Here is a 25627-nt window from a genome sequence, read left to right on the forward strand (position 1 = left end):
ACGTAGAGCACGTTACAGTAATCCAGCTGCGACGTGACTAAGGAGTGGGTAACCGTGGCCAGATCTGCCTTCTCGAGAAAGGGACGCAGCTGGCGCACCAGCCGAAGCCGTGCAAAGGCACCCCTGGCCACCATCTCCACCTGAGCTTCCAAAAGCAGAGCCGGGTCCAGTAGTACCCCCAAGCTGCGTACTTGCTCCTTCAAGGGGAGTGCAACCCCATCCAGAACCGGTAGAATCACCTCATCCCGATTGGCTCTCCTATTGACCAACAGTACCTCCGTCTTATCCGGATTCAATTTCAGTTTGTTAGCCCACATCCAACCCATCACGGCCTCCAGCCCCCGATTCAGGACATCCACCGCCTCCCTAGGATCAGATGACAAGGAGAGATAGAGCTGAGTGTCATCCGCATATTGCTGACAACTCAGTCCAAGTCCCCGGATGACCTCTCCCAGTGGCTTCATGTAAATGGTAAACAGCATGGGGGACAAGACCAATCCCTGCGGGACCCCACAGGGCAACGGCCACAGGGCCGAGCAGTAGTCCCCCAGCACCACCTTCTGGACTCTCCCCCCAAGAAAGAACCGGAACCACTGCAACGCAGTGCCTCCAATTCCCATACTCGAGAGGCAGCCTAGAAGGATACCATGGTCGATGGTATCGAACGCCGCCAAGAGGTCCAGCAGAACCAACAGGGACGCACTCCCCCTGTCTAGTTCCTGGCGCAGGTCATCCACTAGAGCGACCAAGGCAGTCTCAGTCCCATACCCGGGGCGGAAGCCAGATTGAAAAGGGTCCAGATAATCCGTATCATCCAAGACCCTCTGCAGCTGGGACGCCACCACACGCTCCATCACCTTGCCCAGAAAGGGAAGGTTAGACACAGGTCTATAGTTGTCCAGGTTGGAGGGATCAAGGGAGGGATTTTTTAATAGTGGTCTTACCACCTCCTCCTTGAGGCACGATGGCATCCTGCCCTCCCTTAATAAAGCATTAACAATCACCTCCAACCATCTGCCCGTCCCCTCCCTGGCAGCTTTTATTAGCCATGAAGGGCAAGGGTCAAGAGTGCATGAAGTCACCCGCACACTGCCCAGGATCTTGCCCACATCCTCAGGCTGCACCAACCGAAAAGAATCCAAAACAACGGGACCAGATGGTACCAGAGGCATGTCTGCCGGAACTGCCAAAACTCTGGAGTCCAGGTCAGCACGGATGCTAGCAACTTTATCTGCAAAGCGACAGGCAAACCGATCACAAAGAGCTGTAGATGACTCCTCCCCCATTGTCTGGGGGGATGTGTGGAGCAAGGTTTTTACCACACAAAACAGCTCTTTTTGTCTGCACTGAGCAGACGCAATGGAGGCAGAGAAAAAGCATTTCTTCGCTGCCCCCACCGCCACGGCATAGTCCCTAAAATGGGCTCTAGCCCGTGTTCGGTCGGATTCGTGGCGACTCTTCCTCCAGCATGATTTATTAAAATGAATTTAATCAATATTTAACTTTTGATGTTCTGGCAGGCCAAGATTGATTAAATTCATATGAAATAAGTTGAATTAAAATTCATTCTAATAATATAAATATTATACAATCTATACAAAATACATAATAAAATGTATTGTTCTTCCTTTCCACCTCTGCCAAATCATCACACATAACATGGAACACTTTTAAGGGAAAAAAAAATGAGAAGCTCTTCTCATAATTTTGGAAAAGAAGGGAGAAGGGGAAAGAAAGATGGAAAGGATGCAGCAAGAGGCTTGGCGAGAGTGAGAGAGAGAGAGAGAATGGAGCAGTCTTGTGGGGGAGAGAGAGAGAGAGAGAGAGAGAGAGAGAGAGAGAGAGAGAATGAATGGAGCAATCTTGGTGAGAGAGAGTCCATTTCCCGTTATTCCGGAGGTTCCCGTTCTCCTCCCACCACTAACAGCTTTCCCTTCCCATCCCCCGGTGACACTTTCTCTCCCCGCTGGACTCCCTCCGTCCCTGCCATTTTTGCCCGTCCCCGCCACTGGACTCCCTCGTGGGGCCACTATCCACCGCCGCCTCCTACCTCACCGCCGCTGCTGCCCCCCATTCCAGTCACCGCGCAGCTGAGGAGATGCCCCCGAGGCTATTTCCCCTCCCTCCCTCTGCTGCTTAAACCCCCCCCCCCATTCCAGCTGCCATGCGGCCGAGGAGATGGCTGCGGGGGTCCTTCCCTACCCTCCCCCACGGCGGAGGCGCACGGCGACAGAATTCAGAGTGACGCTCGGGCCTGTTATTTGGCCAGGCATTGCTTTCAAACTGCGAGGCACGCCTGCACAGTTAAGAGACTTAACTGCGCAGGCGCACCTCGCAGTTGGGAAGCAACGCCGGGCCAAATGGCAGGCCCAAGTGTCGTTCTGATTTCTGCTGCTGTGCGCCGCTGCTGCCGTGGGAGAGGGTAAGGAAGAACACCCGCCCTCTCGCGGCCATCTCCTCAGCCGCAGAGCAGCTGGAATTTAGGGGGGGGGGTTAAAACAGCAGGGGGAGGAAGGGGAAATAGCCCTGGGGGCCAGGAAAAAAGGCCTCGTGGGCCACATGCGGCCCCCGGGCCGTATGTTGTGCAGGCCTGCTATACAGTGTTCCTTTTCTTTCCAGTCTGAACAGGGATATACAAAATATTATGAAGCGTCTGAAAAATTAGAGATAACAAGTAGATTAGGGGAAAAAAATGCCATCCAGGCATTTATGTCACTATGTCATCCAAAGGTCTCCCTAAATAGACATAGATTGCAATGCATCTTTCAGTTAAGGTAGCATTGCTTATAAAGCTGCCCAATCATGATTTAGCTTTTTCTGATACACTTCCCCAAAACACTTCCCTTTTATGTAGTTAGGCTGAGACAATGCTACAGAACTGCAAGAATATACTCTTTCATGACAAAACACTGACCTATTAAATTTCAACATTATTAGACAGAGATATGTAAGAGTTCCTATCATATCATTTTGGATGAAAGGATTAGATATGCTACAGCAGATATCCTCATATTCAGTCCTAAATACATACTGATGTCTCTGCTACCACACAGTGGTCTCCAAAAAGCCACAGATGAAAGGCCTTCACTTAGGCATAAACTAGATCCAATTCCTATCCATGTTATGGGGGTGGCAGGGGGAAAGATGTTGGGAGTTCCAATTATGGAACTCCCCAAATCTTTTTCAAAAGATAGCAATGGGGGCCTCTAGCATGGCCCATGGGGGCCATGGTGTAGGAAGGGGGAAGGCTAAACCCTTTACCTCACACTATATCTCTGACTTAAATTATAACCAATGCCCTAAGGCTATTAGTGACAGAGGGGGGACACTGACAGGCATAACGTTTGTGTTGGTAAGATTTTCTCCTTTACAGCTAATAGCTATATAGACTATTATAATATATAATAGCTATATGCACTGGGGCCATGGCACATACAGAAAGGGGTTAGGTCTCCCTTTCCCACCCAATCCAGCCCTCACCCATCATTGCTTTTTGAAAAAGATACCAGGAACTCCAATCATAGAACTTCCATATCTTTGCTCCCATACAATGTCTAATTTGGCCCTTTGGACTAAAACATTGTCTGCAAAATATTCCACAGCCATGGTATCCAATACTCTGGTTTACATTACAGCTGTTGCCAATTTGATTGTGACTGGCTGCAGACCACTACATAGGCAAATTAACAAAGAGAGAAGGAAGGTAACCAAACCACTCAATATTGAAGCCTTCCTTTCTGCAAGAGTCACAGCTTCATGGCTTGCTCCAGTTCATCGAAACAAAACCCAAAGAAGAGATAACATCAGTTTTAAGAGAAAGCTTGTATATCTAAGACAGATGAGAAAACTTTAAGCCCTATTATTTTTTTGACTTTATGAATGGCATCTATTATGTACTTGCTGAGTTTGGTTAAGAACATATTCCTGATGCAGCTTCTGACTTTAAATACTACAGCATGAGCAATGAAGCACAGCATACACATACTTGAATTATAAATTGCTCCAAATGGAAGTAGTTCTTACAAAACAAGCCATTTACATGGAACCATTCACCACTATTAGGACAGTTTTCTCATGACTTGTTTTGGATATTTTCATATGGAGAAAAACATTCAATTTTATTACAAGGCACTCTACTGAGCAGTTTGCCATACTCCATGGCATCAGTTTAGATACAGATACAAGCAAGTGGGGAAGTTGATTCCTAGAAAACTGTTGGCAAATGAGTGTCAAGTTAATTTCTACCTACAGATTATTACCTTTCATTTATTCTGACAAACCTAGGGCGCAATTCAATTCTTCTTTACTCATATTATAGATTATACAAATGTTAAGACATAAAAGCCTCAAATACACACCTCATTTCAAACCCGTCCTACTTAAGTCTTCATAATAATAATAAAAAAGAACTCAACTAGCTCCTGGTGTTCATTATAGCACACACACACTAAAACAACTGAAACTAATTACAACTAACTGAACCCGCACAGAGCATCTGTGCGGTAGTACACTGAGCCTGTGGCATCCCCGCCTCCTCCCACAACTCACTCTCTCCCCGCCCCACAACTTGCTCTGTCTGTCTGTCTCCACCCCAACCCTCTCGCCTGTGCGCTCTGCCCCCCACAACCCTCTCGCCCACACACTCCCCCCCCACAACCCTGTCACTCGCTCTGCCCCCCACAACTTGCTTCACTCGCTCCCCCCCACACAACTTGTCCCTCATCCTTGGTCTGCTGGCAGCCGCTCCCCTTCAGCCTGCTGGCAGCCGCTTCTCCTCAGGCCGCCGGCCAACCTGGCAACAGCCACGTCCTCAAGCCGTGCCCTCTTATCGAGCTACTGGCCGGCCCGGCAACAACCGCCTCCTCAACCCGGGCCTGCCACGCCTCCTCCCTCCGGAAGCCGGAGGGGCTTCTCCCCCACTCTGCGCCAGGTCGCTTCTCCCCCCGCCGCCACAGCACCTCCTCCTAAGCCCTCCGGTGGCCTTCCCCGGGCAGCAGGGCTTTGCCTGCCACCCGGCTCCTTTCCTCCCTTCCTGCCTGCCAGCCAGCCAGCCAGCCTGTTGTCTGTCCCGGCACTGAGCAGCAGCTCCGCCCCCACCTTTTCATTGGTTGTGGCTGCAGTGGGGACGGGGCTTGCCAAACATCCCCACGCATCCCCACATCCTTATGCAGTTCTCTCCTTAGTTGGCCATAAGAGAATTAAATATATAAATACTTTGAAGGAAGACAACAAATTATCTCCCCACCCCAACAACTAAGTCCCTTCCACTCGACACAAATGAAGACAAATTTTAAATGAAGATCTTGTTTCTACTACCTGCTCATTCGTTTTCATTTCTGATTCCCTGTCTCCAGCTTGTTTATCTTCAATACAACAGTCTTTCATCTCAATGGGATTTAGTTCTGGAAGACTGTGTAGGCTCGGTCCATACTCATTGTCATTGGGTGCTGTTAACACTGTAAGCATTCTGTTAACATGTAAAAAACAGGTTTCATTTGATTCTGGAGAAGTTTCATTGCAGTATTTCCATGCCTTACAGTTGTCTAGCATTTGAGGGTTGGAATTTAAGTCATCTGGACCATTTAGTGTACCACTGTTAGTTGAAATCTCAGTAGGACTGTGCTGAAGGTCTGAATTTCCATCATCACAGGTCCGCATGCAGTGTTGATAAACAGGAGATACCTTTGTTCTCAAGCATAATTCCTCTAAATTAACATTTGGCCCTTGAAAATACCCTGCTTTTGATCCAAGTTGATTATTACTATTACACTGAATTAATTTTCCCTCTAAAACAGTATGCTCATTATTATTGATTACAGATAAGGACTCTGGTTTTAACGGCTGTTTCCTTGATAGTGGTCTACTGTGCATAATCAAGGGGATGATAGTACTTGGATCTGAGGGAGATTCAGATGGTAACTTTGGAAAGGTTTTTATTTTCCTCATGCAGTTTTTCTTGAACACGTCTCCCTCCAATTCATTTGTATATGGTTCTGTGTCTAACGTTTTGCACTTCTTGTATTTTAAGTTGCTCTTCCCTTCTATACATTCAGTAAGTTGAGTTGAAATACGTTGACAACAAAATCTCTCTTTCACCATGTTAATTTGAATTTCTTTTATATTGTCTTTTTGGTCGTTCATTCTTTGCATCTTAGAAAAATTTCTACAGCCAGCAACTTTCAAGTCTTCCAGGAAGGAATTTTCATTCTTGCCATTATTTTCCTTTGTATACTGTTCACAAGGTGAGATCCTCTCAAACACCTTTTCTTTCCACAAGTTATCACAACTGTCTATATTAAAAAAACACAACAACACATGGTCTCATTTAAAATATACAAAATACTGCCAATTTTCCCCCTCAGCCTCTCCATCCCACCCACAGCAGAAGCAGTTCTCACTGGTATTACACCAATATCCTACACTGTCTTATAACTGTAATAGCATTATGAAGGCAATAACTATTAAAAGCTAAATGTGAAATTGTGACTTTTTTAGTGGGGATTAAGCCATAGATGAATTTCTATGAATCATCCTAAAAGCATTTCAACCAATCTCTCCTCTCCACTCTGTCCGATGATGAATAGTTATGTACTGGACAGCATCTGGCTACACAAACTATTGCCAGCACAACAGCCCCATCTGCTCATGCACTGGTCTGACAACCTCAATGCACAAAACCAGCTTGAAGCATTGCACTTGTGCAGCAGTTCTGCTCTGCCCTAAACACTTGCCAGCATAGAAGCTCACAGGACTGAGCCATAGTATACATTTCTGAAAGCAAGACTTAACAACTGATGTAATACAAAAGGTTTACAAATACAAGGCTTTAAAAAAAAAGTTCTGTTTTAGCAGTTAGAAAACATGCTTTTGATTTCATTATGCAAGTGTGGTATAGAATCTGAAGTACATAAGGTATACCTTGAAAGGTGCCACCTGATTCAATTGAAAGCACTCTTCTTCCAATAACAGAGAAGTTCTTGCAAATATCATTTGAAGAAGAAAGCTTCAGTTTCTCTTTACATAATGATATGACAGCCTACAATGACAGTTGTATAGTAAAGCATTTAGTAATTATCTACCTATCATACAGGGCATATTTTCAACATGACAGCAGAGATTAGTAATTTCCTAGGAAACAGCAACATTTTGAATTTGTGCAGCAAGCCAGTAAGGAATTGTAAGATGACCTAACTCTTCCTATCACTTTTTCTATGATTTATTAAAGATTAATTTGAAATGCAGCATTTTAAAATATTTTCTAATGGATGATATACTAATGGTGTGCTTGTGCAACAAACAAAATTGCACTCATGCAAGGTTGTAAAGCTAGCATAAATTGTGGTAGGTATTCTGATGTTGCACAACCTCTTATTTTATTTTATTTTATTTTATTAGAGCATTTACATACCACCTAACACCTGGATCCTAGATAGTTTACACATTCTAAAATACATTACACAAAACCTAAAATGAACAAGACTATTTAAAAAAAAAATACAAACATTTTACAACAAATGAAAAACAACAGGTAACCAAAGGCCTGGTTAAACAGGTGAAGATTCTTTCTGAAGGCTGCCAGGGATGATGAAGCTCTAATTTTAGTCAGGAGTGCATTCCAAAGTCTTGGGGCAAAGAAGGCCCAATCCTGAGTCAACAGCAGAGAAGCTGGTGGCAACTGTAGGCAGACCATCCCAGGTACTCTTAATAAGCAGTGAGGCTTACAAAGATGACACTCTCTTAAATACCCTGGACATAAGCCATTAACAACTTTATAGGTAATTAACAGCACTTTGTATTTCACCCAGAAACATACTGGTAGCCAGTGTAATTCTTTTAAGATTGGAGTGATACAACCTGTTTGGGTTGTTCCAGAGACCAGCCTGGCTGCTGCATTTTGCACCAATTGCAGTTTATTGACTATGTACAAAGGCAGCCCAACATGGAGTGTGTTAGAGTGGTCAAGCCTAGAGGTTACCAGCACATGCTCCACTGTTTTAAGTTCGCTTTCTTCCTGAAATGGTACAGCTGGTGTATCAGTCGAAGCTGATAAAAAGCATTCCTGGCCAATGCCTCAACTTAAGGGAGAGTTCTGGATCCAAGAGTACTCCCAAACTACATACCTGTCCTTTCTAAGGAAATGTAAAGCCATCTAGAACAGGAAGAGCTAAGCAGTCTCTCAAGTTCCAACCCACCACAATAAGTAGCTCTGTCTTATTTGGTTCAGTTTCAGTTTGTTATCTCTCATCCTAACCATTATTACTTCCAGGCAGGCATTTAGTGAGGTTATGACATTTCCTGATTTTCATTATTTATTTATTTTATTACATTTACAAACCACCCCATCCAAAGGCTCTGAGTGGTATACAACAACTTTAAAAATACATTAAAACACACAATTCAAAACCCAGTGTTAAAAACAATATAAAAACCATTCAAAAACAATTAAAACCATTTAAAATACTTCATTCATTCATTCGATTTCTGTACTGCCCCTCCAAAAATGGCTCAGGGCAGTTTACACAAAGAAATAACAAATAAATAAGATGGCTCCCTGTCCCCAAAGGGCTCACAATCTAAAAAGAAACATAAGATAGACACCAGCAACAGTCACTGGAGGTACTGTGTTGGGGGTGGATAGGGCCAGTTACTCTTCCCCGGCTAAATAAAAGAGAATCACCACATTAAAGGTGCCTCTTGGCCAAGTTAGCAGGTGTTAACTTGGGTTAGCAGGGGTTAAAAAAACAACCACTCTTCTCTTGCACCAGTGGAACATCTTCCTTTTATGGAAGTGCATGGAGGGCAACCAAAATGATCAGGGGCCTGGAGCACCTACCTTATGAGGCTAGGCTACAGCATCTAGGGCTCTTTACTTTGGAAAAGAGACGACTAAAGGGAGACATGATCAAAGTTTATAAAATTATGCATGGAGTGGAGAGGGTAGACAGAGAGAAATTTTTCTCCTTCTCTCACAACACTAGAACCAGGCGTCACCCCATGAAACTGAAGGTTGAGAAATTTAGGACCGACAAGTAGAAGTACTTTTTCACACAGCGCATAATTAATCTATTGAATTCCTTGCCATGGGATGTGGTGATGGGCACTGGCTTGGACGGCTTTAAAAGAAGTTTAGACAGATTCATGGAGGACAGGTCTATCAATGGCTACTAGTCTGATGGCTGTGGGCCATCTCCAGCCTCAGAGGAGTTGAGGCGAGCAATTGCAGAAGAGAGGGCATGCGCAGTTGCAGGCGAGCAACAGCAGAAGAGAGGGCATGCACATTCCTCTTGCCTGTGGGCTCCCCAGAGGCATCTGGTGGGCCACTGTGTGAAACAGGATGCTGGACTAGATGGGCCTTGTGCCTGATCCAGCAGGGCTGTTCTTATGTATCCAGTGGGAATCATCCTATTCAGTTTTATGCCATACTTTTTGAAAGTACCACCACTATTTTTAAACTGTTCATAACTGATATCCGGCAATCGAAAAAAGAGTAAGTTTAATCAGTGGATTTTTCCTATCCATGGCAACACATCAGAGTCAGTCAACGTGATGAAAACATGTTCTTCAGTTGCTGAAACAAACATTTTTTGTACCTCAATATTCGGCCTCTCTTCCACATTTTCTTCCTGCATATACTCAAGCAGAGTTTGTAGATCGTGGCTGAATTCTGAATGTATTTCCAGTACCATGATATACTCAATCACTGCTTTTAGTGTGGCTCCCAAAGAAAATATATGCGCCTAAAAGAAGTGGAAATCAGAGACAACTTTTTCTATAAATGACTATACTCCCATTCCACATCAATGATTCAAAACCGACTTACGCGGTTTGTCATTCACAGCAGAAGTAACATATACTTCCTATTTTAAGCATATACGAAACCTGGATTTACTTAAACCAGGGGTGCACAAGTGCCCCAGTGGGCCAGAACCAACTACGATGGTGCACAGGGACCAAGCTCAATTTTCAGAATATTAATTATTATGTTACAATTATTAATATCAATGAAAACTAAATGTTACGTAATAAGGAAAGCCAAGTGGGCATTTGCAAGGGAGATTCAGAGAATGGAAAGGTATTTAACCCTTCCCCTGCCCAACTGTTATTTGCCAGCAGTGTTTTGGAACATATTTCCAAATTTGATTGTGAGCCGCCTTGGGATTTTCTTAATGAAAGGTGGGGTATAAATTTAACGATAAATAAATAAATAAAATTTTGTCCCCCAGGAGCATTTTCAGACAGTGACTTTACCGAGACTTTACTTTGGGAGAGTGTGTGTGTGTTCACATATTGGCCAGATTTACCCCCCAAAACATGCAATTTTTCAGAGAGCACATCACACAAGATTTGGGTTTTCCCTTGATATTTGAGCCTAGCCCGATTTATGTCTGGGGTAAAAAAATCTTTTTTGCGTCAGAGTATCCATTATGTCCCAAACTTGCAGTAAAGCCTTGCAGTAAACCCACGGTAAAGCCTGCTGTCTGAAAAGCCTCTAGCAGGCTCTGAAACAAGTAGTAAGCTCAGCTGAGAGAAAACAGCCCAACACAATGATAATGTACAAAATGCTTCTTCTGATTTCTAATAGAACTGATTCAAAGTATTTGGCAGCTTTCCACTAGGTGGAGCTTTCTCCAAGTTTATTAGAATCATTTACTGCAGATTTAGCAGTGCTGAGAAGGATCTGCCAAAAATACACACAGCCTTTATTTCATACACACACACCACACACGGGACTTGTCAGAATCTAAGAATCTGTTAGTGAAGGGGGGAAATCTCAGGAAGAAGAAGCACCAATAATAATATTAATAAATAAAGTCCATCTGTGCACCTGGGTTACAGTCATTCCACACAAGACAAAACAATTCCTACATGAGAGACACTTGCATATGGTGTGTATAGTTCACCAAGCCAGAAGGCACATGGCTTTGTTTCATCATCTTCTGTACATGTAGTGGAAAAAACACCCCGGATCTGTAATTCTGCATATCACCACAGGCATACAGGAAGAGATCAATGTTGTATCTAGCTCAAAAAACACATACATAAGTGACAGTGTTTCAGGAAAGGCTCAGAGGAAGAATATACGCTTTGTATGCAGAAGGCACCAGTTTCAGCCCTGTCATTTCTATCTAAAAGCATTTCAGTAGGGCTGGGAACCTGCCTGAATTCCTGGACTGGTGTTGCACGTCAGGGCAGACAGTACTAGGTTACAAATACAAATGGACCAATGATCTGCCTAGGAAGCATAATAGGTTCATATGTCAGATCAACATGCAGTTATCTTCCCCCCAGTGCTGAGTGGTGAAGTCTGAAGTTGGTGGGGCCAATTTTGGTTTGACACACCACTACATAATTTTGGGGCAATGGGGGGGCATACTTTTGGATAATCAGTTTATGTCAATGTGAAGCAATTAAAGATTCAGTATAGCATCTGCATGGACTTACATACTGAATACCAGTTCACACAAATATAAAAACATAGACACAGTAGAAGGCAGCTTCCTATAGTCTCTAACACCCTCCTCAAGGATCAGGGGAGAGGGGATCAGTGTTCACCCCTCTCTCCAGTGGCCCCTCAGAGTGTGGGATAATGAAGAAAATAGAGAGGGATGGAGCTGGGGGCCCCTCAGGAGCTTGGCGGCTGGTTTTTCTGAACCCATCCAATTATAGCTATACCCTTGTCAAGGATCCATAATTCCCTTACCGGCAGGTCCATATATGCTAATTTAGCACAGTTTAGAGGATATAAATACAGATTAGACAAATTCATAGAGAAAGCTAGTCTGTCACTAGCTATTAGTCATGATGGCTATAATGTGAATCCAGATTCAAGGGCAGTATACCTTGGAATACCATTGTGTGATCAAGAAGCTATTCAAATTCTCAGGTAAGTGGACAAACACAACCTCTTCCTCACAAAAAATTAATTAGGATTACCTTGCCAAAAGATCTATCAAGATTTGTTTAATAAACAAACAAACAAATAAATAAATAAATTTGCTATATAAATAAATACAATAAGATGAAATTGCAGACAATATAGGCAAATACATATTGGCCACCAATCTGATTTCAAACCATACCTGGATTTATCCCATCTTTTTAAGAATAAAATGTTCAATAGTGGGGCAAAAGGGCTTCTTTTAAAACAATAACAAAAGAGAATGGACCACAAAATAATGCATTATTGGTGAGGGAGGGGAAAATGTGTAATTCTCAGTTTTGAGTCTGTAAGCCTTTGCAAAACAGCAAAATAAGGTGGATATTTTATTCTACTGCAAGCTTATATGTAAATGATATATGTATGCACTACCTGTTATAAGCATAGATCAGGGTTTGGGGGTTGTTGTTTTTTTAACAGTCTTTCTTGAGGAGACCCATCTGGAGGCACAGAGAACCATTTTCTCATTCATTTTGCTATGTAAACTGCTTTGAGAAGCAGGCAAGCCCTTCCCCTGGGTTAATATTGTGAAAAACATTGGGGGGGGGCAGAATCCTCCAAGAATAGGTACAACAGGAATTGCCAACACTAACTGGGATGAAGATTTGAAAATAAAGGCCTAACTGGACAAGGCTAGGCCTAGTACCACCCACTGGGCTTCCTGTTACAGGAGCCAGGCAGGCCTTTCCCCTGGTTTAATATTGTGAAAAATGTTTGTGGAGGGGGGGGGGGATTCTGCAGGAATAGCTTCAGTAGGAGTTGCGAACCTAACTGGAACACAGATTTGAAGATAAAGGCCTACTAGCATAGGCCTACTTACCTTGAATTCCACCCACTGGGGACAGGCCCTTTTGCTGTGTCTAGAAACAGCAAAGCAAAGGGGGAGGGAAATAATTTGCTCTTTAGAACTGTGCCTCTTCTTCCCAATGTGCCAATCAGTCTCTGTGTGCCTAACCCAGCCTTCAGATTGGAAAGCTGACCAAACAGAGATAAGTTGTATCTGAAGGAATATCCAAGGAATCAGCCCTGCCCAGCTCCTGTCTCCAACACAATCACTTTTCACTCCTCCTACCTAGTTGTTTTCTCTCACAAAACTAAAAATTGGGACCGTGCACTGCTTCCAATCCTGGGTTGGACACTTGTCCTACTCAGTTTTTGGTTGTTGAACAGCCTCAGAATTTTCTCCAAACCTTCCAATTGGCCATAATGTGGTAATAACCTGTTCTTTAACATCATCCAAGCAGTGTCATTTCCCACTACTTCCTGTACTGGTGGAACTGGAACTGGGCAAGAAAGTTTCTGTGATGGGGTAAAAAGTAAGTTCTTGTAACTCTTGCTCCAGATTTCCATGCACATTAGCAAGCTGAGCGACAAGGATCCGTATGAACTCACTTATCATCAGAAGGTCAACACTGAGCCACAGAGAGTGAACTGGAGAGTAAGCTTAGGAAGGAGTCCAGAAAGCAACTCTCCTTTTATGGAACTTCATGTAGGCTACTCTGATTTAACTCAGGCACCACAATAAGTGAAAATGATGCTTAGATGTATATAGCAAGATTGCCAATAATATTTTCCCCTTAAGATAGGAAGGTCCAAAAAGGAAATACTCTCTCCTTAAAGTCAGTTAAACATGTAAAACTGAAAACAGCCTAACACAGTTTCAATACAGACTTTTTATACAGTCCGTATATTTATATACACTTCATATATAGAAAACAGGGGAATGCATGTGAGTAATTCTATTTATTTATTTATTTATTTAATCATATTTTTACACCACCCAAAACTTATGTCTCTGGGCAGTTTACAACAAGATTAAAAGTAAAACATTAATTAAAACCAAAAAATTTAAAAGTAAGAAATTTAAAACACAATTTAAAATTTTAAAACAATATTTAAAAACAACATTAAAACAATCAAAACAATATCAGTTAAAAGTCTGGGTGAAGAAATGTGTCTTTAGAGACTTTTAAAAAGATGTCAGAGATGGAGAGGCTCTTATTTCACTAGGGAGCGCATTCCAAAGCCTAGGGGCAGCAACGGAGAAGGCCTGTCCCTGAGTAGCCACCAGACAAGCTGGTGGCAAATGCAGACAGACCTCTCCTGATGATCTCAATGGGTGGTGGGGTTCATAACGAAGAAGATGTTCTCTTAAAAACCCAGGGCCCAAGCTGTTTAGGGCTTTATAGGTTATGACCAACACCTTGTATTTTGCCCGGAAACATATTGGCAGCCAGTGTAACTCCTTCAATACGGGAGTAATATAGTTTCTCCTAGATGACCCAGAGACCAGCCCGGCTACCGCATACTGGACCAACTGTAGTTTCCGGACTATGTACAAGGACAGCCCCACATAGAGCACATTGCAGTAATCCAATCTGGAGGTTACCAGCAGATGTACCACTGTAATGAGGTCGTCTATCTCAAGAAACGGATGTAGCTGGCATATCAGCTGAAGCTGATAGAAGGCACTTCTGGCCGCTGTCTCAACCTGGGACACCAAGGAGAGATTTGGATCCAGAAGCACCCCTAGACTGTGTACCTGTTCCTTCTGTGGAAGTGTGACCCCACCCAGAACAGGCAGATTAAAACTGTCTCTCGAGTTCTGACCCCACACAATGAGTACCTCTGTCTTATCTGGATTCAGTCTCAGTTTGTTATCCTTCATACAGCCCATTACCGACTCCAGGCAGGCATTTAGGGAGGTTATGCCGTCTCCCGATGATGCTGACATGGAGAAATAGATTTGGCTGTCATCAGCATACTGATAGCACCCAGCACCAAATCTCCTGATGATCTCTCCCAGCGGTTTCATGTAGATATATTTTCGGAGACAATACGGAGCCCTAAAGGACACCACACAAAAGATCAGATTTTGAAGAACAGCAGTCTCCAAGGGACACCATCTGGGACCTGCCCGAGAGGTAGGAGCGGAATCATTGCAAAGCAGTGCCTCCCACCCGCAACCCCCTCAGACGTTCCAGAAGGACACTATGGTCAATAGTATCGAAAGCCGCCAAGAGATCCAAAAGACCAACAGAGTCACACTTCCTCTGTCCATTCCCAGTTGGAGATCATCCATCAGGCCGACCAAGGCAGTCTCCACCCCATAGCCAGCCCGGAAACCAGTTTGAAATGGGTCTAGATAATCCGTTTCCTCTAAGACTGTCTGGAGCTGGGAGGCCACCACCCTCTCAATCACCTTGCCCAGCCACGGAAGGTTGGAGGCAGGCCTGTAGTTACTCAGCTCTGAGGGATCCAAGGTAGGCTTCTTTAGAAGCGGTCTAATAATTGCCTCCTTGCAGTGGCAAGTTGAATGGCACCTTTGTAATATGGACAAATACCCATTTGAGGCTGAGCTGACACTAGCAACACTTGTGTGTTGTGCCTGTGAATTGTACTGTGTTGTGCCTGTGAATAAAATAAATCTATTAAAGAATTCTCAAGAAGGGAATTTGTGTTGCAAACCTTATTTAAAATTCACTATCATCTCTTTCTAGCATTCTGCAATACAAGAGAAATAATGAATATGAAATCCCACTGGGAAAATGAAAGGTTGTGCATCTGGTACCTAAAATGAAAGTTTTTAAAACAACCAAACAGCTCACTAAAGTGCTCAATATTAGTTTTATACCAAGTCTATATTTTATTTCCTACTGTGTGAGCAAGACTTGCATTTTCTCCCAAAATGGGGGGAAAGGGCTTACATTTAAAAGCTCAAGGAAGAAAATTTATATATAGAGAGGGGGGGGGGGGAGAGAGGGAGATAGAGAGAGAGAATGTTGAAACATGAGATTTAACAAAGCCTTATAAATTAAATGTATATCTCAACTCATTAAGAAATTTAGACAGAATATTATGTCTAAAACTCCCCTGCTAACTGGGCAAAGAGGCCCTCTCCACCCCCAGCACAGTACCTCCAGTGACTGTTGCTGGTGTCTATCTTGTGTTAGAATGTGAGCCCTTTGGGGACAGGGAGCCATCTTATTTATTTATTATTTCTTTGTGTAAACTGCCCTGAGCCATTTTTGGAAGGGCGGTATAGAAATCAAATTATTATTATTATTTCTTGTTTACACAGTCAGACAGGTGTTATTGACTGGTTTGTTTTATCCAGACATCGAGTCCTTCCCAAGGTCCTGGGATGCCAGAATTTTATTGTCAATGGTTATAGATATTGTTGCAGAATATAGGCTGTTCCCAGTAAAGCTGCTTTTTGTAACTGGCTGATGGTGATTTCTGTGGTCCCTATGGTGTTGAGGTGCTCTTCAAGGTCTTTTGGAACTGCACCCAGGGCGCCAATTACCACTGGGATTATTTTGGTCTTCTTCTGCCACAGCCTTTCAATTTCAATTTGTAGATCTTTGTATTTGGTGATTTTTTCTATTTCTTTTTCTTCTATTCTGCTATCCCCTGGTATTGCTATGTCGATTATTTTGACTTGTTTTTCTTTCTTCTCGACTACAGTGATATCTGGTGTATTGTGTGGCAGATGTTTGTCTGTTTGTAGTCGGAAGTCCCATAATATTTTTACATCTTCATTTTCTTCAACTTTTTCAATTTTATGGTCCTACCAATTCTTGGCTACAGGTAGCTTGTATTTTTTGCAGATGTTCCAGTGTATCATCCCTGCTACTTTGTCATGCCTTTGTTTGTAGTCAGTCTGTGCGATCTTCTTACAACAGCTGATCAGGTGGTCCACATTATTTTTTATTATTAATTATTATTATTATTATTATTATAACATGCTACAGCACTCTCTCTCTCAGTACACCATACAATTGTTTATCAAATACTGAACAGTATTAAACAACAGAACGCTTTCCAGACTCGCTGCTCAACAGCAGCAAAATGCCTCCGTTCAGGCAAGTCGCATTTGAAACATAAACAGCAGGGGGAGCATTCTCACTTTACATTGCAGTGATTAAATTCAAGACAAGGCATTGGAAATGCCCACAGCTACTTTCACTCATTTCAATAAAATGTGCTCAGGGCAGGTTCCCTGTGTGCTGAACTTACACTGGGATACGAACTTAGGGTGTGTTAATCCCAAAAAAGTTAGGTGCATATACATCCCATGGAAATCAACAACATTAGTTGTGTCTAAGTTTCAAAGTGTGTAATCAGTTTCAAAGACACTATCATATTTATACCAAAAGAAATGAATATAACAAGTTGTTCTAGTAAGAACTAATCAGCCTACTTTCCTTTCACTGTCTCTACAACCGGACTAAATTTGGTTCAAATAGAAGTTCACAGGTCTTGCACCTCAAATGTTCATGCATCCACCATCTTGGATCAGGGTGGATAACGTTATTACCAACTATACGATTGAGGTGTCCCAGTGTGTCACTCACTGCAACTGTATCAAATTTGATTCAAATGGTTAGACCTCAAGTTAGTGCACTTGCGCCTCAAAGTTCACACATCCACCATCTTGGATAAAGATGGATTACATCATTACAAACTACACTATTGGGTCATCTCTATATTTCTATACAGCTTTAACAAATTTGGTTCAAATCAGTTAGATTGTCCACAAGTTAGTGCACTTGCACCTCAAACGTTTACATATTTGCCATCTTGAATTGGGTTGGATGACATTGTCACAATCTATGCTGTTGAGGTGTCCCTATGTGTCCCTACAGCTGTAGCAAATTTGGTTCAAATTGGTTAAGTGGTTCACAAATTAACCCACTTGTGCCTCAAATGTTTACGTGTCTGCCATCTTGGATTGGGGTGGATGGCATCATCACAAACTATGCTGTTGAGGTGTCCCTGTATGTCACTCACTGCAACTGTACCTAATTTGGTTTAAATATTTATTTATTTATTTATTTAGCTAGCTAGCTAGCTAGCACATTTTTATACCGCCCCAACCCAAGGTCTCAGGGCAGTTCACAACAAACAAAAACAAAACATTAAGATCAATTAAATATTAAAAACAGTTTAAAACAAATCAATAAATAATCCACAATTTAAAAAGTTATAAAGTTAAAAAGCTAAAAAGCCTGGGTAAAAAGATAAGTCTTTAGACACTTTTAAAAAGCCGCTAGAGATGGGGAGACTCTTATTCCCATGGGAAGAGCGTTCCAAAGTCTTGGGGTGACAACAGAGAAGGCCCGTCCCTGGGTGGCCACCAGACGACATGAAGGTAGCCACAGACGAGCCTTCCCTGATGTACGCAGTGGACGATAGGGTTCATGCAGAAGAAGATGCTCTCTTAAGTACCGTGGGCCTAAGCTGTTTAGAGCTTTATAGGTTATAACTAGCACTTTGTATTTTGCCCGGAAACTTATTGGCAGCCAGTGCAATTCCTGTAATATAGGAGTAATATTGTCTCTTCGAGATGACCCGGAGACCAACCTGGCTGCTGCATTTTGTACTAATTGCACTTTCCAGACTATGTACAAAGGCAGCCCCACATAGAGCGCATTGTAGTAATCAAGTTTGGAGGTTACCAACAAGTCAGATGCATAACCAGGGTGGGGCAGGCAGGGCACGTGCCCTAGGTGCCACTGAAGGGGGGGCGCAAAGTGCCTGCCATGCCCCATCCCCGCCCCCACCACCACACATTTTTTTGGAAATATTTTTTCTAAAAATTTAAATTTAAAAATTAAAAAAAATTAAATTTAAAAATTTAAAAAATTTTAAATTTAGATTTTTTTTAAAAAAATAAAATCTGTGGCGGCGCCCCTCCCCCCTCGGTGCAGGCGCAACTTGCCAGTCGCTAGACCTTTCCGGGCAGGGTGGGTGCTCTCTCACCATTGGCTACTGGCAGCGGAGGAGCGGAACCATGTCCTAATCACTCCACAACATGATCAACAAGCGGAAGACTGGGTGCAAGTGCCTCTGACCCCTCCCCTCGCTCCTTCTCAGCTTCCCAGCAGTCCTCCTCTCCCCTTCCACTTTTGGCTGCAGGGCCCCCTCCCCCTTTGCTGGATGCTCCGCTGATGGGGCTCAGCCCCCTCTGAGTGGGTCAATCGCCCCCACCCACCTTTGAAAAATTGCCCTCCTGCTGCCAGGGAGTCTGTGCATCAGCATGCCTGGAGGAGAAGAGGCGGCTTCCTGTGCCAGGCTGGGCTGCCGGGACAAGCCATGCATTCCTGCAGATGCTGAACAGGCAGCAGCAGGTGCAGCCAGGTAGGGGCATGAGGGCTGGCGGGTGCCCGGCTGGCTATGTTGCTTCCTAGGAGGCGGAGCCCAACTTCTCTGCAGAGCGCACCCACTTTCCTCAGCACTTATCTGCAACCGTCCGATGCACCATGGGAGCTTTTTGTTTATTTATTATGTATGTACTTATTCATGCCCCTAGCCTGGAGCTGACTGCATCCTTTGAAGTGGATGTGCAGAGAGATTTCAGGCACAATCCCAAAGGTGCAGGCGCACCGATGACCCAGGATTCCAGCAAAGTCTCTTTTTCAGGAGAAGCTGAGAGAGTTCAGGGGAATGTGGGGAAGAGCAGCAGAGAGAGCTGCAGGGTGGAGCGGGGCTGATATCTGCGTTTCATACTGGTGTGTTTCCGTTTCCCTTGGGAACAGTTTGGGACCTTGGGAACAGTTTACTGAGAGGCTGTAATGTGAATATTTCCCAGAGATAGCTAGTATTTGGTAAGTGATCACGCAGGAGGCGGCGGCAGAAAAAAGGAACCAGCAACTGGTTCAGTGGGGCAAGTTCCAACAGTATTTTAAACTCACTTTTCTACAGTGCTGTAAACTTCTTTCCTAATTTGACTATATTAATGTTCATTGGCTTTCGAGTTACACCTCCCTGAAGTTGTTTGTTTGTTTGGAAGATTCTGCAAGTTTCCTATAAGATTCCTGTTCTTTTAATATTTTTAATTGCCACCCTTTTAGTTAACACCAAGGTCCTCATTCATTCCCAGGAAGAAATAAAATAAAGAAAAAGGGGCAGCAAGGCTAAGGCAGCTGTGAGGGTGGCGCATCCGGATGGCTAGGGAGGAGGAAATGAGTGGAGTTTTTTAAAAAGGGGCCATGTGGAGCAAACTCCTTTTGCTTTTGAATGCAGAGAGATCGTGTGGGGTGGGTTTGCAAGTCCCTGCCCATGCATTGCAGTGTCAACGGCTGTGCCTGTGGTGGACTCAGAACCGACGGTGAGTCAATCAGTCAAGGGGGTGGGGCTGGGGAGTCAGAAGTCAATGGGAAGTGAATTCTTATGGCATTAACATTGTAGCGTCCCTGCTCAGGCAAGCAGGGTTACAAAGAGCTGGGCATTTCTGAATGCTTTTAAACCCAGGGGTGTCCTGGAGGGGGCATGCGCAGAGACAGAGAGCTGGGGCTTCTCACCTTCTCTGGCTCTTGGGGTGGGCATTGCCGTGGCAGCTGTCACGGAGACCGCCTTCTGCGCTTCCGAATTGGCAACAACATCACTGTTCAAACCGGGAAGTTTGATGAGCAAAGAAATAGCAATAAGTTGTGTGAATGTTTCACAAAGAAATGAGCATCTGGGTGTTGAGGAAAACAAGAACAAGATAGATAGATAGATAGATAGATAGATAGATAGATAGATAGATAGATAGATAGATAGATTATTAAAACTTTTATACCGCCCTTCCAGGGCGGTTTACATTAAAACACCATTAAAATCAATTAATAATTAAACAAAAATTATAAAGCATAAAACAATAACTAACAATTAAAAACATCATAAAACAACAATTAAATAATCAAAACAATTTAAAAACAAGTTTTAAAAGGCTGAGAAAGCCTGGTTGAAGAGATGTGTTTTCAGGTGTTTTCTGAAAATTGCCAGAGATGGGGAGGATCGTATCTCAGCAGGGAGCGCATTCCACAATCTCGGGGCAGCAGCCGAGAAGGCCCGTCTCTGTGTAGCCACCAAATGAGTTGGTGGCAACTGGAGACGGACCTCCTCAAGTGACCTCAGCGGCCGGTGGGGCTCATAGCAAAGAAGACGCTCTCTTAAATACCCAGGGCCTAAGCCGTTTATAACTAGCACTTTGTATTTCGCCCAGAAACCTGTTGGCAGCCAGTGTAACTCCATCAACAAAGGAGTAATGTGGTCTCTCCGAGATGACCCAGAGACCAACCTGGCTGCTGAATTCTGGACCAACTGAAGTTTCCGGACTACGTACAAAGGCAGCCCCACGTAGAGTGCATTACAGAAGTCAAGTCTGGAGGTTACCAACAAATGTACCACTGTTTTGAGGTCATTGATCTCGAGAAACGGGTGCAGCGGGCATATCAGCCGGAGCTGATAAAAAGCACCCCTGGCCACCGCCTCAACCTGAGAAACCAAGGAGAGACGTTGATCCAGAAGTACTCCCAGACTGCGAACCTGTTCCTTTTGGGGAAGTGTGACCCCGTCTAGAACAGGTAGATCAAAATCATCTCTAGAGTTCCGACCCCGCACAATAAGTACCTCCGTCTTATCTGGATTCAGCTTCAGTTTATTCTCCCTCATCCAGCCCTTTACTGCTTCCAGGCAGGCATTTAGGGAAGATATGCCAACTCCTGAAGAGGTTGACATGGAGAAGTAGACCTGGGTGTCATCAGCATACTGGTAACACCCAGCTCCAAATCCCCTGATGATCTCTCCCAGCGGTTTCATGTAGATGTTAAAAAGAATTGGAGAGAGTATGGAGCCTTGAGGGACACCATACTTAAGCTCAGATTTTGAAGAGCAACAATCTCCAATGGACACCATCTGGAATCTGTCCAAGAGGTAGGAGCAGAACCACTGTAAAACAGTGCCTCCCACCCGCAACCCCCTCAGACGTTCCAGAAGGATACTATGGTCGATAGTATCGAAAGCCGCCAAGAGATCCAAGAGGACCAATAGAGTCACACTTCCTCTGTCCATTGCCAATTGGAGATCATCAGTCAGGCCGACCAAGGCAGTCTCCAGCCCACAGCCCGCCCGAAAACCAGTTTGAAATGGGTCTAGATAATCAGTTTCCTCCAAGACCGCCTGGAGCTGAGAGGCCACCACCGTCTCAATTACCTTGCCCAGCCATGGGAGATTGGAAACTGGCCTATAATTGCTCAACTCTGAGGGATCTAATGCAGGCTTCTTTAGAAGAGGTCTACTAATTGCCTCCTTAAGACAAGGAGGCATCCTGCCCTCCCTCAGAGAAGCATTTATGATTTCTGCCAGGCCACCTACAACAGCCTCCCTGCTAGATAGAAAAAGCCATGTTGGACAAGGATCAAGAGGACAAGTGGTAGGCCTCACCGCTCCAAGCAGCTTGTCCACATAATCAGGAGTCACAAACTGAAATTGATCCAGTCGAATCGTATAAGAGGAGTTGTCGGACACCTCCAGTTCAGACATCAAATCAATTGTGGAGTCCCCATCTAGGTCAGCCCGAATCCGAGAGATTTTGTCTGCAAAAAATTCATTAAACACACCACAGCGGGTAACTGATGCCTCCAAATTCTGGTTCAAGGGAGAGGGAGCAGATACTAGTCCCCTCACAACCCTGAACAACTCCGCTGGACGTGAACTCGCAGAGGCAATACGGGCCGAAAAGAACCGCTTCTTTGCCGCACATATCGCCTGAGCATAGATCTTTAAATGTGCTCCATGTTGTAATCTGTCAGATTCGAGTCAAGTTTTTCTCCACTTGCGCTCCAGTCACCTACCTTGCCGCTTCGGCCCCCATAGATCTTCCGTATACCAAGGGGCCAATTTTGAAGCAGGTCGGAGGGAACGCTTAGGAGCAATCGTGTCTACTGCCCTGGTGAGCAAGTTGTTCCAGTTCTCAACCAGGGCATCAACAGGATCACCAGCAGAGCTAACATTAAATCCCTCCAAGGCTTCTTGGAATCCTACTGGATCCAGTAACCTCTTCGGGAGGACCATTCTAATAGGCCCCTCACCCCTGCGAAAGTGGAAAGCGGTTGTAAGTCCAAACTTAACCAGATGGTGGTCCGTCCATGACAACGGGGATATCGTAGGAGTCCCCACCCACGGAACACCACCCTGATCAGAATAAAAGACCAAATCAAGCGTGTGACCTGCAATATGCGTCGATCCAGAGACCGCTTGGGATAGGCCCATAGTCGTCATGGCTGCTATGAACTCCTGAGCTGCCCCGGACAAATTGGTCCCAAAATGAACATTGAAGTCCCCCAGCACCAAAAGTCTGGGAGACTCCAACGCAAGTTCTGCGACCAAGTCCGTGAGCTCAGTAAGGGATTCCGTTGGGCAGCGGGGCGATCGGTACACCAACAGAAGTCCCAATCTATCCCTGGTCCCCAAACTCAAGTACACACATTCGATATGGTCCGATACCCTAACAGGGACCCTGGTAAGGGAGATGTTATCCTTATAGACCACAGCCACTCCACCTCCCCGCCCACTTCCCCTCACCTGCTCCTCCACAGAATATCCTGGAGGGAGAAGCTGGGACCAGACTGGACCACTAGCCTCCCCCAACCAAGTCTCAGTAATACACATCAGGTTGGCCCCTTCATCCATGATCAAATCATGGATGAGTTCTGATTTATTCTGGACTGACCTGGCATTGCAGAGGAGCAAGGTAAGGTTATGTGGGATGTTGGCAGTGCTCCCCGAGGTCAAAGACCTGGCAGGACAGCCAGAAAGGGGGACAGCTATTAGATTTCTGACTACCCTTCCCCTGAAACAGCTTGCTGACCTGCCAGCGTTTCTTCTTCTATTCCCCAATACCACCAGAATAGCTGCCCCACGTTCAACGAAGGCACTCCCTGACTCCCCATCTCCAGACAAACCCACACACAGTACAACTTCAACCCAATCTCAGCACAACTTAAAACTGATTAAACAGAAGCCCCACTATTGAATGCCTCCCTCTATGCAAATTGTTGGACAAAGTGTCCAGCCCTCACCCTCGTTTCTCCCCCGAAGTGGCTCCCCCAAAGGGGCAACCCCCTTTGGTGTCGCCCCCACCGCCACTGGCAGTCTTCCTATATAGGCTGAGCAGTAAGCTCAGCAGGTGGAACCAGGAAAAACTGCCCAGTCACCCTTACAGCCCCAGTCCTGCAAAGCCTCTCCGCAAGCAGTCCTGGGGGGAGGCAGATGGCAACCAGGGAGGGCAGAAGAGAAGAGGCAGGCTCCCCAGTCTCACACCCTAGGGAATATGGTATCCTCTTCTCCTCTTCTCCAGCAGGCTTCTGAGTCTGGGCACATTGCGCTGATCGGCACATTGCGCTGAAAAAGTAGTTTTCTGGATACACGTGTTGGAAAATAGATGTAGTGTTGATGGAGACCATCAAAATGCAGATATCCCAGTTAAAGCAAAATATTGGTGGGGGAAAGGGGTGTGTGTGTGTGTGTGTGTGTCCTACATATGAAAATGGTTTAGGGGAAATGAAAAATAAGTTGACCAGGGATGGAGTGACTGGATGATAACTGAGAAGTAACCCCTGCTAACGGAGCAAAGATGGCACCTTTTTAAAGTGGTGATGCTCTTTATTTAGCAGAGGGAGAGCAACTGGCCCTCTCCATCCCCAGCACAGCATCCCTCCAGTGGCTGTTGCTGGCGTCTATCTTATATTTCTTTTTTTTAGATTGTGAGCCCTTTGGGAGGTAAGGGAGCCATATATATATATATATATATATATATATATATATATAAAAATATATATATATATATATATTATATATATATATACACACACACACACACACACACACACACACACACACACACACACTTTTGTTTAGAAGCGGAATATACATATTCCTCCATATTCATATGGTACCAGTCACTGAACTGAAGAGAGTTCAGCAGAGAGTTGTAGAGCCAAACCCTACCTCACCATATTTACTCAAAAATAAATTCCACTGAAGTCTAGAGAAAGTGTTTCCAAGTAAGTGTGGACATAGTAAGTAACTAGTCCTGACTGATCGCTTTCTGATTGCTTAAAAGAAAGTTAAATTAACTTCAGTGGGATTTACTTCCCGGAAATGTGTTTGGAATAGGGTCAGGGGAGCGCATTTACTTGGGATTGAATCCTTTCAATTTAATCCCAAAGAAACATGCGCACCTCGCTGGAGCTTCTCCAAGAGAACTCCCTGATGGATAATGACCCCATGTAATCTATCCTATGCTTACCTACTTCTGTGTGCATGCTTCACCACACACACCCCCAACACAAATCCAAATCAAACCGTTTCTAACCCTTTCTCTTGCCATTTGCTATCAAAGGGTTTTAAGACCTATTTTCCTGAGTAAATTATTAATAAATAATTGCCGTGGGGGTGGCAGTTTTTAAAAAAAAGTATAAATTGAATTACATTAAATTAAATCTCTTTAAAGACTGAGAAATGTGCATAGAGCTTCCTGATAGTCTAGACCAGGGGTCCTCAGACTTTGTTCCCCAGATGTTGTTGGACCACAACTCCCGTTATCCCCTGACACAATGAAAAAAGATAGCGGATGATGGGAGTTGTAGTGCAATAGCAGATTCAGGGGTGGGAAACCACTTCTGCAGAGCTTCAGAAGCAGTGGAAAACTCCCTCCATTCTTTTTAGTTCATTTGTACTGGCAAGGCTTTCAACTTGATTTTCTCTTGATTTTTCACCTATGCAAGTGTATATTTGAGGTTTCTATGGGGAAATGCATTATTGTTCAGAAATGAAAGCTAGTTTTAAATGTTTTGGCAGTGTGAGCTAATATTATGGTAAAAGACAAGTTCTCTTCTGAAAGATGCGTGTCAGATATTT

At 44.2% G+C, this 25627-nt stretch overlaps 1 protein-coding gene across 6 annotated transcripts in view; it reads right to left on the bottom strand.

Moving 5' to 3' along the window:
* The window catches only part of KNDC1 (kinase non-catalytic C-lobe domain containing 1), a 125348-nt gene that overhangs the window by 60173 nt on the left and 39548 nt on the right, over positions 1–25627 (bottom strand). For 4 of the 6 annotated variants that reach the window (XR_008320194.1, XM_053312273.1, XM_053312271.1 and 1 more), the window contains 3 exons: positions 9591–9737; positions 6919–7036; positions 5317–6290 (listed from right to left, as the gene is read on the bottom strand). The exons of 1 other annotated variant lie outside the window; for it this stretch is intronic. Coding sequence is in view for 4 of the 5 variants with exons in the window: in XM_053312273.1 (XP_053168248.1) it covers positions 5317–6290; positions 6919–7036; positions 9591–9737 (1239 nt within the window). In the remaining variant the exon portion in view is untranslated. The remainder of the gene's footprint in view (positions 1–5316; positions 6291–6918; positions 7037–9590; positions 9738–25627) is intronic. One more of the 6 variants, XM_053312272.1, reaches the window with a different exon arrangement.

Source organism: Hemicordylus capensis, chromosome 3 (assembly GCF_027244095.1).
Source record: "Hemicordylus capensis ecotype Gifberg chromosome 3, rHemCap1.1.pri, whole genome shotgun sequence".
NCBI classification, from domain to species: Eukaryota; Metazoa; Chordata; class Lepidosauria; order Squamata; family Cordylidae; genus Hemicordylus; species Hemicordylus capensis.